This window comes from Sebastes umbrosus, chromosome 23 (assembly GCF_015220745.1).
Source record: "Sebastes umbrosus isolate fSebUmb1 chromosome 23, fSebUmb1.pri, whole genome shotgun sequence".
NCBI classification, from domain to species: domain Eukaryota; kingdom Metazoa; phylum Chordata; class Actinopteri; order Perciformes; family Sebastidae; genus Sebastes; species Sebastes umbrosus.
The window spans coordinates 19,456,280-19,472,037 of NC_051291.1; the positions used below are offsets into that span (position 1 = coordinate 19,456,280).

The 15,758-nt window shown below is 40.6% G+C and overlaps 1 protein-coding gene across 7 annotated transcripts in view; it reads left to right on the forward strand.

Annotated features, from left to right (window-relative positions):
• The first annotated feature begins 268 nt into the window (after nucleotides 1-268).
• The window catches only part of cald1a (caldesmon 1a), a 79,464-nt gene continuing 63,974 nt past the window's right edge, over nucleotides 269-15,758 (forward strand). For 6 of the 7 annotated variants that reach the window (XR_005205629.1, XM_037761228.1, XM_037761229.1 and 3 more), the window contains exon 1: nucleotides 10,611-10,844. Coding sequence is in view for 5 of the 7 variants with exons in the window: in XM_037761228.1 (XP_037617156.1) it covers nucleotides 10,626-10,844 (219 nt within the window). In the remaining 2 variants the exon portion in view is untranslated. Of the gene's footprint in view, nucleotides 378-10,610; nucleotides 10,845-15,758 lie in introns of those variants that run through there. The other variant, XM_037761233.1, reaches the window with a different exon arrangement.

Sequence of the window (15,758 nt, forward strand, 5' to 3'; positions counted from 1 at the left end):
TGCACTGCCTGAACTCACGGGGGAATCGCAGAGATTGGTATGAAAAGTCATGCGTCGTGTCAGATTGTATTCTGCAGACTTTGTGATCTGCTCTAATCCACAAAGGATACAGAATAGAAGGCACTCTGTATGCATGCTGTATTTGCCTGCAACATATCCACACCAGGCTTTTTGAAGATTGCAGAGAGAAATAGCAGATATATAAAAATAAACCTGACTCGCTTCTTTTTTTCTTCTTCTTCTTCTTCTTCTGCTACTGACCCCTCAGATCAAGTCCGTGATTTTAGAAGGTGCTGGAACAGAACCTGAAGCGAGTGAAGCAGTCTGGAGACCAAATCGAAACACCATGAAGACTGACGGAGGAAGGAAGGAAGGAAGTAAGGCCAGAGGCAGTGACTTACTCTACTTTTTTTTCCTCATAGAAGCATATTTTTATTGTATTTTAGGGGAGGGTTTATTGCTTGGCATTTTAAAGATGCAGATAATCGTAAAGTGTTTCTCCCTAGGAACAAAAAAAAAAAATCCAAATGGCTGTTACATCTTCCGTCACATTCAGGAACGTGTTTCATTTTCATGCTCAGGTCACTGGACAATTTGAAGGGTGTCAGGATGTGCAGAATAGATGTCCTCGTGAATGCCTACCTCCTCCCTCGCTGTCTGTCATTTTGAATAGGAATGTAAAATGGAAATGACAGTGAAACTCCATATGCAGTCCAATTTTTCACTCTCATACAGGCATCTCCTGCCTGTATATACATAATATATAAAGCCTGTAAATGAATGCAATGCAGTATGTCTTTAAAATCACATTATGTCATCTGCAAACAAACATGCTCACAGGAACATATCTTGCAGTGAAACGACTGCCAATGTCATTTGAAAGCAGGGAGCCAGTATCATCCTATAATAATGCTAAAAGCTAAATTGTTAGCAAAACTCCAGCAATATTTACAGTAAATAGTCAGTGTAACTAAAAACAGAGCTCTTTAAAAACACCCAGCAAATCAGTGTTCGCTGGAGATTAATGATCCCTGACCTTGGAAATTACATCTTCAAATTTGTGCATTAGAGGAACCTGGACTGAGTTCCCAAGACTGTCTCAGTACAATTGGATGATGATGTTAAATGAGGTACTACAGTAAATGAGTTATATTGCATGTGGGTCAAGGTTGGCACCGGTTATACAATCAGTACTTCTCCCTCTCTCCCCAATAACATAGCTTCCCGACAATACAGCATTAGAATATTTTACAATTACCAAAAGGTTTTCAACTCCATCATGAGTTTATAATGTAGTATTAAAGGTGCTCTATATGATATCCAGAGCATTAATATAGCATCAAACAACTATTTGCTATCTAAAGATATAGTGGAGTAATGTCTACCTGAGCAGAGAATGAAGTCGCTCTACCTCTGTGTGTTGTAATCCGAGCTTTTCCTTGCTTTGTTGACATAGCTGCACGTGCCTTTAAAGCTGCAGTAGGCAGTATATTTTTGGCATCATTGGGCAGAAATTCCATAATAACCTTTCAGCATATTGTAATTCAAGTGTCCTGAGAGAAAACTAGACTTCTGCTTCTCCTCATGGCTCTGTTTTCAGGCTTTAAAAAATCTAGCCTGTGACGGGAGACTTTGACCAATCACAGGTCATTTTATTGAGAGAGCATTCATATTGGCTGTGCTCCGGTCATGTGACTGGTACTTGGCGTTCCTGCACAAGATTTCACAATGGCGGCGGCGTCACAAACTTTCTCATTTTACAGCTAAACCGTGCACTACAAGATGATTCTGAAAACATTGGAGGAGAGAAATAGGCATTAACGTTACATAATATTGATTCATATTTGATCAGCACTGCCTAGTTTGACCGTTTGGTCGGAGTTCGCGAGCGATTGTCAGCCGTCTCTGATAGACAGCAGATGGATAGCAGACCTCAGATCAGCTCTTACTGCTTGTTTTCCTCCTTTCTGTGAAATCTTGCAGATGCCGTTAGGAGCACCGGAGCCGCTGGCTCAGCCTTCGCCATGTTGAGAGCCGTGCGGAGGCAATAGAAGTGCTCCCAATCTTGCATTTAACACCTTTAAGCATAGAGTACATAGGTAGAGATAGGCTGGCCTTTTTTTAGATACAAACAATTGTGAAAGGGTTATGAAAGGACGCGTGTTTGAGGACACAAAAGTGCCGTATACGTACTTTATTTCTGTGCCATCCAAAAGATTGCAAAATCATGTAAAGGTGGTGGCGTTGGTCAAAATCTGTAAATAGAGAAAACTACGTCCAGAGGTTCTTAAGATGAGTTGTCTTTAACGTTGTCTTTTCGTAATGGCTACTAGTATCTATCTAGTAATTTATGGAAGCCAACCCATCCTACTATTGTTTTTACTTTTTGTTTATGTATACATGTGTGCACATAGAGTTTACATGGGGACCTATGTGTCTATGCATAAACCTACATGTATTGTAGTGTAGGTCCTGTGACTTCACACAGATTACTTGGTCCCCCACCAACACCCCCATCTACATTTTGGAACTACAGTTCCCATAATGTGATGGTTTTGGGGAATGTAAACAGGAATTTTATTGTTGCACTGGAGTCATTATTTTGCTGTCGGCTACATATTAATAACTGTGTTTTTTTTTTGCCCATATTTGTCTACATTTTGGCAAATCGGCAGCATTACATGTTTTTCAGATTAGCTGTTTACACTGTAGTCCTGTATGTAGTGAACCCATGGATGTACTGACAACTATCACTGGAATACTTTTATACTGAAGAAAACATACGACTCTCAGGCAAGTTCTAGATTTATAAGAAGCATAAGTGATTTCTAAGCAGATTTATGGATTTATGTGTATTCATGATTGGACATAGAGGATATGATATCCTCTGGAAGTGCAGTCACACTCGGAGTGAGTCTAAAAATATGTGTATCATGTCTGTGTTCAGATTTGACAACTCTGAGAAGGAGTATGATTTTTGATGCAAATTGATGATAATGATGATCGTTACACGTCATATATTTCAATACTGTAAGCAAGGCGATATATGGCGATTTCTTTAAATCTAATTTTAGGAAAACTGTCATAGTATAAAGAACACACCACAATATGTATAAAATCTGAGTATAAAAAAGTGTAAATTAAAAAAGTGAACTTTTTATGCAGTCAGAACAGTGGGATCTGTATTTGCATTAATTACAGTCCATGTAACATCCAACATCATAGCACTACTTTGAGATGGCACATGCACTGAGAGGGCGCATCTCTTTGCAAATTTTACAGTATCATAAAACATAATATTGGGATACTTGATATTATTGATATTTTCTTATGCCCCTAATGACGACTAAGCTCAGACTTTTTTATTATGGGTTATAAAACACTCTGTGCCAGCGCAACTTCTGTGCTCGCGGCTGTTCGTGGCTTGGCTTGGCGCGACTACTGTCTGACTATCCGAGTAGCTTCTTTTACTTTTTATGGCATTTTTTCCCTATGAGATGGGATTTTTTTTTTTCAGATGCAGCCATGTGATCAAAGAATGCACCTTTTATAGAACTGCCCTCACAGAAGAACTAGGACATTCCTTTTGTGCCATGTCTATATGTTTTTAGTGATCCTTCACCTCTAAGTGACCTCCCCGCGCTCTTAGTTGACTGGACACACACACACTGAGAGGGAAACTTACAGTTAACGAGTAGAAACCTGCAAACAGTATGTAGGCTACAGTCCTCTCTAGGTAGCAGCTCACAGTGCAGTGTGTAACTACAGTGAGTATGCCCTGGGACTCTTTGCTGCTACTTCAGAACATTATAAAACATTTATTTGAAATATATATAGACAGATAGATATTCTTTAAAACCTAGAGAGAGAGAGAAAAAGTCTTCAAAGATCTTTAGTGTGACACAGAGCATATTATTACACAGAGCTGTCTTTTACATGGGATTACATCTACTTTACATTCTGAACTGTTGGTGGCAGTATAGGTCAGACTGCTGACACCATAACAAATAATGGATCTGGCTCATAGTTACAATGTTCACTTTATCATAATCTCCACCAGGGGCTGTCCAAGCATCACCCCTCTATTCATCCATTCATTCTTTACTGATGCATGAAAAAAAAAAGGGTTGAAGGAATGACTGTACTTTGGCAACACTTCAGCCCACTGTGTGGTTAAAGTAAACTGGCCCACAGACGCAATACAGAGTAATGTGTGTAATAATAAAGCCAGTATTGGAGGGATTAATGATGTCTGTACATTATATTCTTATTCAGAGCAACTTACACTGAGGGATCAGGTAGAGTTTCAGTGCATTGTTGAATAACACATGTTGTGATTGCGGGCAGCAGAACTACATGTCCACATGTGCAGCGTATATAAAATATACATATGACAAAAATACAGTTTCCTGATCTCCCATACTCTTCCTCATGTCATTTCGCTTTTTATTATGCTGAACAGATGGCCTTGTTGTGATTGGACACAGATGGGGTTTCCGTGGCAATATCAAACATCCCACACAATGTTATATTTGCCCCGGCTTTGACTCCCGAGCAGAAATGATTTCAAAGCTTTATTGTCTGCTGCTGTCTTATGTGTGTCAGTGCAGCTTAGACTGAAACAAGCAAGAAATAAGCCATAAGAACCCTCGTATTACCATAAATTGCTAATATTACTGTACAGTCGAACATGAAATGTCTTTGATAGGCGTTGAATTCCGTCTCATGTATCAACCAAAGTCTTAGCGGTGAGATCCGTCCTGATCCAGATTTTTATCTTTTTATGTTTGTTGATGTGGCGGTGCTGGGATTCAGAGGAGCCTCGCGGAGGTGTCATGGGAGTGATTCGGTTAAACATCTGTGATGGGAGGTGCCCACTTAATAACCTCAGTGACATCCTCTCTCTCTCTTACTCACCCCTATTTCTTTACTGTGTATCAGAGCCAGGTTTCTACATACACCCTTTTCTTCTTCACATGGGATGCTGTGTTTTAGTACATAAGAAATCTCAGATGTTTTCCAGCAGCATACTAGTTGCAATTGCTGTTTTTTGATAAAAAGTAAATACATTCAGGACAGAATATTCTTCTTATAATGACAAACAAACACTGAAGTAATGACTTACAATGATATGGTAGGAAAATAGCCTCTAACAAAATGGCAAAGTCCCATTTGTGGAAATTTGGTGGATGCCAGCGGTGGATTTTTGGTCATGAGAGCGCTTGGCAACTATTACAGTCTGGTGAGAGAAGTTACCAGAGGGACTGAAAGAGGCGACCCAGCTCTGTTAGCTCATCTGTGGGCAAATGTTCTTGTTTTATTGTGTTTTCTTTGTACACTCGGTATGTTTGAAAAGCTCTCGCAATGGGTTTAGGTTATAGACGCCCAAGAATACAGAAAGTCAGAAGCTAGAAATCTCTTTTCCATTGATGGTATCTTTTAAAAAAAGAGGTGACTTTTATCTTCTCTAGAGTAATGACGTAAAAACATAAATTCCTCTTCATAAAGTTTAATGTGTGCAGCGTTATGCTTTGGGAATTCAGTTCAGAGCTACTTTGATGTCATAAAAGGCAGCATGAAAGAGTTTTTACCTTTAAACCACATTCTTCACAAAAATGTATCAAGACACTTTTTTGACAAAGCCCTCACATTTTCCTGACTAGATTCAACATTTCTTAGAAAGTCAACAAACGAGGGTTTTCTGTGTTTGCTTTAGTTAGGCTTATGGCTGGTGTGACGGAGGCCCCCAGGGACCCGTCCCGGGGCCCCTGAACATGTGAAAGAGTTGAGCCAGGTGTGTCGCAGCAAGGCCTTTAATCCCTGCCTGAGCCCTCCTGCACGCTACGTGTAATTGATCATTATAAATCATTTTACATAATGGAAATTAGGCGTGGAAGGGGGTCAGAGGGCGTAGCTCAGGGAAAGGATTCAAAGCCGAGGTCATCGTGAACATTAACAGTAGAGGCTCGAATTTCATATGTAACAGTTACTCTTTCAGTGATCCACGTATGTAAGCCACCTTCATCTAATGTTGTCATATATTAAAATGATGTGCATTATACACACATTATTGTCATAAAGACAGTATATAGGCCGAGGCTTGTCACGGATGATGTCATTCTCATGCCACACAATCTCTATGCATCTTAACAGCCTAATCCCAGCCCGGTCGCACGAAAAGGCGTGTGAATGGCACGATAATGCGCAAGGCCAAAGTATATAATAAGAACGCTGTTTTTGCTTCAGGCGTGTCAATTGTACGCCATGTAAACTGTACTGACTGCAATGTCAATGCATCAGCGTGAATATGCTACGCTCAGAGCTTGTGACGTAAAATAAAAAGTGAGAAAGACCTAAGTGAGTGGTTTTGTTGCCTAAACCTCATTAAGTGGTTTTGCTGCCTAAACCTAAGTGAGTGGTTTTGCTGCCTAAACCTAAGTGAGTGGTTTTGTTGCCTAGACCTAAGTGAGTGGTTTTGTTGCCTAGACCTAACTAAGTGATTTTGTTGCCTAGACCTAACTAAGTGGTTTTGTTGCCTAGACCTAATTAAGTGGTTTTGTTGCCTAAGCCTAAGTGAGTGTTTTTGTTGCCCCCCTGCTAGTGCTGCACCTTCCTACATGCCTGTAATATTCACACCCCGGCGTGGCAAAACGTGACACTGACACGCTATCCTCTGGTGGACAGGCGGATCTCTTGCATTTTTGCTTTTACATAATATCGGGTTACCTAATCTACACTTTACTATGACCGGCGTTTCATATCTTTAGTGGAAAAGTGGTGCAACAGATGGACACATCAGTCTGATTTTCTCATGATAATCTTATTGTTTGTCCATGGAATGTGGCGGACCGGTAGTCAGTATTAAGACAAACATGAACCACACACTATAGGGAAATAATCCAGATGTTTGCTAGTGCAGGTGTCTACCCTTTGTTGGCATTTTTGTCTTTGACGATACACAGTAGAGGGATACAGGAAGGAACCGGAGACAGATGAGAATGATAAAAGTCCTGGGCTTTACCCAGGATGCTGCAGGTATTTGGTATGCACGTCCACCAGCTGAGACATCCTAGATACCAATCATCCGTCATACATACACAGTGAGAGAAAGGCTGCAGCATGTTTTAATCCATTTTAAGTTGATGTCTGACATTGCATTATTAAACAGACATCCTGATTATATTTAAAGCTGCAGCATCCCTAAATGTCCCGGTTTTCATTGTTGTTAAGGAAACTTTTGTTTCATTAAGCCACGCTGATTCGGTTGCAGAATAACATTTGGGACTTTCATCATTAACTCCCAACACTTTTCTACAACTGAATACAACTTTGAAGGCAAATCCCATCTTCACCTCTAACATCAGTTTCGCGCAAGACGGCAACACAGTCTTTCATCTCGATTTAAAACAATATGATGAAATGGGAAAATGTCAAAGGTTTTGTTAAAACCTTTTATAATTGGTTCTGAGGTGCTTCATCTGATGTAACATGGTGAAGGTATATATGTCAGGTAGATTTGGCAGTTGGGATCTTTCTGGCCTGGGGGCTCCAAAGATCTGTTCATCCTTGACAGCAGCTGCAAACAGCTCACAGAAAGCAAAAAGCCGTAATGTTCTCTCTTTGGTTTGTGAGCAGATGAATATGCACAATTATCCATATGTTCACTGCTACCTCTAGTGGCGCTTGTGTCCATTCTGTTGTTGTCCTTTTTTCCAATCGAAAAACTCACGCAAGGCCACAGCCCTGAGGAGGCTGAGCGTAAACTGAAGTGTGTGGCCGAGGTAAACACCTGAGCTCATGATGTAAATATAACAAGTGAGCATCGGCCCTGTGTATAAGGGCATTACACTTAACTACAAACATGCCTCAGCACAGAGCATCATTTTTGGCAATCGAATTATGCCATGAAGTGATTTTGCAGCAGGGTACCGGGCCAAGATTTTGTGTGCAAACTGAAGGCAAGCTTGAAAAAACCTGTGAGATGAGGGATGACAGGTTTATCTTAAAATGCATCATTTTTCAAAGGATTGAAGATAAGGATGGCCCTCTAACCCCCCCTACACTCTGTCTTTGTCTCTCCTCTCTCTGCATTCGCATTGTCTCTCGTTATGTCTCACACACACAATTGCATTTGCACGCAATCAACAGACCGCATTTATTTCACTTTATCTTAAAGAAACACATGCAAAAGAGCAGCAGCGCATATGGTGCTCATTTCTGCACCAGTGGCCTAATGCTCTTACTGTAAGTTCATTCTTTGTTGTGAGCATCATTGTTTTAAAGGGGAAGACAAAGCGGGGCAGTGTCCCCGTGCTGCTGCTGTTTCATAGTACAAAGTAGAACACTGCGGCTATTGTGTTTGTCACCTCCTAACCTGCATCCTTACGAAAATTGCTGACAGACAGAAGGTCACATATTGCAGGGCTGCAGAACCAAACATGACACCACACTTTTAGCCTTGGTAATTGATGTATGATATCCTTTGTATTTTTTATTCTATTTGGGGGTTTCAGGAACCATTGTATAATTAAAAACCTACAATGGTGAATGTTTTGAAGGCTGATTCCAGTATTTTTAGAGTTTAATTTGACAATAAATATTACCATTCGTATTACATTTGAGTCACAGAGCTAGCATCTGATTTTCCGCTTCATCCACTTGTTTAACAACGTTTACCGCTGCCCTGAGGGTATTTCCAGAATCTTTAAAGATTCTTCTAACCGTTTGGATGAAGACATATTCTGTCTGTTCCACAATAAAAGAAATATATTTTTAAACTGTTCTCATGTTGCAGCTGTATTTCCAATCCAGATGGTTGGAAATGACAAATGTTCTTCCTCTTTTTTAGCCACGCTAGCTCGTCTCGACAATTCATTTTATGTCCGATTGAAGGTGAAAAACTGACTAGATTCCCGTCAGCCTCGGCTCTGCTATGTGTTTAATGCTAATCAGCAAGTGTTAGCATGCTAATACGCTAAACTAGTATGGTAAACATGGTGAACATTACCTGCTAAACATCAGCATGTTAGCATTGTCATTGTGAGCATGCTCACGTTAGCATTTAGCTAAGTACAGTCTCACAGAGCGACTAGCATGGCTTCAGACTTGTTAAAGACTCGTTAAGAAAAACAGGGTACGAACTCTCACAATTTGTCCCGAACATTTTTTATTTTACTGTAAGAAATCCGTTTATTCTGGAAAGTCAAAAATACCTACTAATGTATTATTTCAGGGATATTTAAGGAGTGTGTAGCATTTAGGGGGATCTATTGGCAGAAATTGAATATAATATGTATAAGTATGTTTTATTTAGTATATAATCACCTGAAAATAAGAACTGTTGTGTTTTCGTGGCCTTTGAATGAGCTGTTACGAAGACTGATAACAAGCGGATCCTTTTCACGGAGCCGGCCGCCATGTTTCTACAGTAGCCCACAACGGACAAACCAAACACCGGCTCTAGACAGGGACATTCGCTGTTCCCATTTTCGCGTCAGCCACCGTAGTTCTCCTACACCTTTGGCACACAGGAGAAGTTTCAGTTGGTTGTAATCTGCAACCTCACCGCTAGGTTTCACCAAATCCTACACACTGCACGTTTAATAAATAATAAAAAATATATATATATTGCTTAGTGCAGCTTTAATAACCAAATTAAGGGACCCTTTTAAACAAATATGACCAACTTATTCATACACACCTACATACTACTATATACACCAAATCCTACACACTGCACCTTTAATAAATAATAAAAATAAAGAATATTGCTTAGTGTAGCTTTAATAACCAAATTAAGGGACCCTTTTTAACAAATATGACCAACTTACTCATACACACATACATACTACTACATACTCCAAATCCTACACACTGCACCTTTAAGTTTTGCTGCTGAAATTTTCACAGTATTTGCTGTAGTGGCATTATTGCACACATGGGTTTGTTTCCATATACAGCACGTAGCTGATCATTATGTAAATAACAAGTAACAATGAAAACTCATTTTATTATAGCCTACCATAAGTTATTTTAGTTAGAATACATAGACAGGATTTTCAGAGTTAGAAAATCATAACTTTAATATGATCAAAATGTTGTCAACAACACAGTTGGCATATTTGGGGTGATGTATATGAATTATTTGGGGTAGTATTGTGTTGTGGGGCTATTTAAAGCGTCAATTCACCCAAATTACTACTAAAATGATTAGTTTCCTAATAACCTCTAGTTGTATCTATCAATCCAGATAGTTTGGGGTTTACTGTCCAGGTTTTGTAGGTTTGTAGATGTAATTTGCATTTCTTTGTAATGAGATAAATCTCTGAGATTGTAATTTATGCGATGCAAGAACTGGTAATCTCTAGTCCCCACCACATTAAAAGCGTTTGCTGTTAACATGGAAGCTTCCAGGCCTGTGAGCACACTAGCCCTCCTTTTTGTCCCAAAGATTAACATTTCATATGATCGCTCTTGACAGATGATTTTCTTTCAGAGGCCCCCTGAAGGAGAACCAAAAAGGGCACTTTCTGCCTATAAACTCCCTCTCGCAGTATCAGGACTTCTGCACTAAGTTCCTCACTAAGAGTTGACACTTTTCACTACTTCGGACTCTTTGTATGTGAATGCTTTTTGTGAGAGAGCAGTCTGAGCGGTACTTTAACGTGTTTTTAAGAGCAGACAACTCGGCCAAGAGTATAGATGTGCGGTTGTGTCTTAAAGGGAGGAGCTTGAAGGGGTTTTTATCATTGAGTGTAATAGTGGAGGACCGACTGCAGACTGGATCCCTCTCCTCTCCTCAACCTCGATTCAACAGCTCTACTTTGTCCCGTTCAGATCCACAGGTAAGGGCACAAAAACAACTTTAAACTCAACTCTTAACAGCTTCATAGACGCGATTAGGAATAAAAGTGTATGACGCGCTGGTGCTTTAGCGAATGAAACGGCATTATTTATCCCATTGTGGCTCAGTGCGCATGGTTCTGCTGCTGCTGCTGCTGTGGAGACTTTTCAGGAGATCTTTACGCACAAAGAGCCGCTCCCTCTTTGTGCGCCCACTAGTTCACTAAAAGGCGAAGTAAACTCATGATTGTGAGCTATAATAAACTTTTCTATGGGGCCGAGCAGCCATGTAAATGTTTTGTTAACAACACAAAGAAAAAAGCATATGTCCACTCCTGTAATGCGCACTAAGTCCTGTGGGGGTGTCTCCAAACCTCAAGTTTATCATCGCCTCAGCAGCCATCACATATTTGTGGTTGTTAATAATATTCATAGCATCCTCCTGCTTGATTCCTGCTTTCATTACTAGCAGGTATGACTATTGTAATGCCCTCTTCACTGGCCTTCCTTCCAAAAAAAGCTGATAGGAAAACTTCAGCTAGTTCAGAACTCTTCTGCCAGACTTTTAATAAAGGCTAGAGAACATTAATCATGTTTTAGCTACCTTGCACCGGCTCCCATTTCTTTTAGAGTTGGTTTGAAGGTACTTTTGCTCACATACAAAGTTTTTAAAGCTTCAGTAGGCAGAATGTTTTTGGCATTATTGGGCAAAAAAATCCATAATAACCTTTCAGCATATTGTAATTCAAGTGTTCTGAAGGTGCTTTCACATAAGGGACCTAAGTCCAGATAGTTTGATTAGTGCGAAACGCTCCGTACCGTACTCTGGCACGGTTCGTCGATCCGTACTCGAGTCCACTAGAAAAGGTGGTCTGGAGTTCGAATCTTGTGTACACGGGTACGGTTCGCATCAGGTGTGAAAGCCAACTGTACCGAAAGTGTATTGCTATTTAACACGAGTTAAGCATAGCGTCAATCCTCCAAACCTCTTAAAGAAAGCTGTGTTCTTGACCCCATACCTGCACAATGTGGATAAATCTGCTGAAATGTGACATGTGGAAGGTGTACAAAGTTGGCCATAGGCAAGGATGGGCCCCCATATGGGCTACCAGCACACCACATGCAACCTTCAAAGATCAAATCTGACCGTAAGATCATGCTGGAGATACAGAAGGAAAGTTGTCCTGTGAGCTTTGAACACATCCAGCATCTCTTGCAGACAAAAGCCACGGGGCCTGTGCTCACTAGCAGATGAATCCACTTCTCATCGTTTCGAGGTATCACATTCTTTTGCGATCCCACCACCATCACCACCACCACCCCTGAGGCAAAAGGCAACCTCTCATTGTACATGACTTGGCCAGCAAGTCGTTTGATCTCGGCTTTATTACATAGTATCTGTGAAATGGAAGCATGGAAAATGGGGGAGGGAGGGGAGGGAGGGAGCTGCAGATAGGTAGATCTGTAGGTCTTTTTTTTTTTAATGCTCTCGGGGCCAGAGACGGCATAGTAATTGTCCATGAAACTGTATCTGATAAGTTGTGCAGTGTTTGGAAAACACGTGGAGGAGAGTGCCCTCCGCTCCTTATAAGGTGCAGGCCCGACCTGGTGACAGGTGATTGGAATAGCCTCTGGAATGCAATGCATAACAGTCCTCCGGTAGAGTGGTTCCCAACATTTTTTCTCTAATGTACCCCCACAGCCCTGTAAGAGGAACTAAAGTAGACACAACCCGTCACGTTCATTTGAATTGATTTCAAACTGGATGTTGTTTAACACTGTATTATATAAAATAACATGCATAACAACTTCTTCATACCCCAGAGTGCTACAGGAATGAGTTAAACAAGGAAATGAGTTAGCATTTTAGCACTTCCGGTTCCCTCGTCTTGAAGTCAATGGGTTTATTTGAATGTGTTTTTGGTTAGATGCCTGGAATAAGGTCTGTGGTTAACACAAGCTGAAGAGGTTTTAAACGTTTTGTTCTACGACATAAAAGTACGTCAATAAATACCCAACTCGTGAACTTTGAAGCCTTTGTGTCTTAAAAAAGTCAATTGCTAACAAGTGGCTAAATGAGATTACTAAATGTCATCACACCGACTCGCGCTCATGTGACCGTGGTGTAGTTCGTTTATAGTCTATAACTTTAGCCTTTTACTTCTGCCGATTGCTTCAAAAATTATAGAAGTGGTGTTCATTCGTGAAAATTGTCTTGCTGAACAAAACAAAACTTGTAAGTATCATAAATGTTTGTTTGACACGGAGCTTATTTTCTGCAATAATCCAAAACCCAATGGAAAAATCCCATTGGCTTTTAGTCGAGGGAACTCAGGGTGATGCTAACTTCCTGGTGGACCTTCAAAACTACGTCATCCCTGGAGCACTCTATTGAACTTCAATTTGAAAAGTTGAATAGTTTAGGTTGGTTTTGGTCATGTTTACATTCGTTATACAAATAAGCTGGGTATTTCAGCCATTTATCCATTACTTTCAACTACTTCAACCCTTTTTTCACTACTTTTGGCTTTTTCACCATTTCACCAATACTTTCAGTTATCTATTTCAACCATTTATCGATTACTTTAAGCTAACTATATAAACTGTTTATCCGTGACTTTAAGCCAACTATTTCATCTGTTTATCCATTACTGTAAGCTAACTATATAAACTGTTTATCCATGACTTTTAGATAACTATTTCAACTGTTAATCCATTACGTTTAGCTACTTCAACTATTTTCCACTACTTTCAGCTTTTTCACCATTTATCCATTACTTTAAGCTAAATATTTCAACTTTGTATCCATTACTTTTATGTATCTAGTTCAGCCGTTTATCCAACACTTTTAGCTAACTATTTCAACTGTTTAAATCCATTGCTTTTAGCTTACTCTTTCACCTTTTATCCATCACATTTAGCAAACTTCTCTGCTCGCTTGCTAACTACTTTTCACACTCTCTCTCAATCACAAATTATTTGAGCCACTCTATTTTTCCAAGTACTCCATAACAGCTATCTCCTGGGATACAAGCACCCCCGATGGGAATCACTCCACTAGGAGTTTTGCATTTCAGTTTTTGCATGCATGTTCACACACATATTTATTTATATATATATATGCTCTCACATAGCTATTTTTGGTCAGAAACACAGACAGCAAACTGCAGGCTTTACACTAAAACACATGTAGTGCTTTGTAGTTGTACTTAGAAGGGGATTTTATAATTGGCACAATATGATATGAGTGCAGAAGAATCTGGAGGTAATTGCACAGAGTGATAACAGGGGTTTGGCAGTGTGGGGCGAGAGCCAGGGCCAGGGTTAGGGCTGGGCGGGCAGGATGTAGGGAACACTGCCATGCATTTCCGGAGTCTGGCTCTGGACTGCACAGTGCGGTGAAGGCTTCTAGTTACTGTACGCTGGCTCCCTCTCCTTCTCCCTCCCTCCTCTCGTACACTTGATTAAAGTTAAATGTCGGATCAGGTAATTATTCTCAACGTAATCAACATGTGCTAAAGCATGGGGCATTCATGGATCTATCCCTGTGTGTTAACATGCATGCAGTATATGTGGGCGCGTTGTTATAGTTTGATCCTAGATACTCAAAATCCACCACAGTATCAAGTTCCAAAGCAAGAATCCAGAGTTTCCTTGCAAGGCAATAGTTTCTTACCACCACGGAGCTAAGGCAGCCAACCAAGTGGCAAACTGAATTTGAATAGAATGGAAAACTGGCAGACGCGATTTTCTAACACAAAATGATCAGACCGTACTGTTCTTTTTTGAAATGGATGTTTACCTATGCTGTGTTCTGTGAGTCGGTTTTCCCAAATGTGGTTCGGTTTCCAGTGATGGCATGCTGACACGTCAGTCCAAACATACATTGTTTCTGCACAGCAGGTGCCAGAGCTATTTTCTGGTTCCTTCTCACACCAGTGAAACTATGTCAAGCATATTTCCTGTGTTCCCGTCTTTGGCTTAATTTTATGCAGATTTGTTTGTTCCAAGAATATGGTTTTTAGATCAAGATGCTGCCCCCACTGTGCCGTGCAGAACCACAAGCAATGAATGAGTGCTTTCTGTTTTATCTCTGCTGCTCCTTGTCATCAGCGTCCACCTCGTATAAAGTTAGTGAAAGGTTTGTGTCTTCTGGACAACAACAAGAGTAGGACAGGGTTCAGCTCTTACGAAGTGATTGTGATTGACGTGCAGCTAGCGCTCATGGGACTCTGGCCCTGGACCGGAGCCCCACGGCGTACTCGTTCTGTTCCCCCCACCCTCCCTCCCCTCGCCTTTGAATTCGATAGCATGTAATTTGAATGCGCCGCATCCAGAACCGCACACTAAGTTGTATAATATGGTGAGCTTGGACGGACGGGGCAGATCTCGAGTTGGAAAAGAACTCTTAACTCTTTCGACGGGTAAGCGACGGTCGACAAGTGGTACAGGCAGAAAAGCGGTGGCCCTTCTTAATTGCTTGTGAAGTCACACGCGGGCATGAAACCTTAGAGGATGTTTATTTAGGTTCCTGGAAAATATGCCGTAAGAGTTTTGCAGATGTTTGTGATATAAATTTAAAAATTTTTGCCACTTTAAAAAACGAAAAAAACTCATTTCTCATTATGCAGCCAAGCTGACATGGAACAGTTCTGGAGGGGGAAATATCCACGGTGCTCTTGGATGTTCTGGCATTTGTTCACTGCGCAATTAGTCTCTTGGGTGATGGAGAATGCTTACTCTCACCCCCCTCCACCCCCACCCCCACCACCTCCTCTAGTTGACCCACACCTCGGCTTATAATAGATTCAACCCAAATGAAGTCTTATTTAATCAAATGACATTTACAAAAAAGCTATTTTCAAGACACAGATTCAATATGCGTACAAAGAATTTCATAATGATTCTTCCTCCCT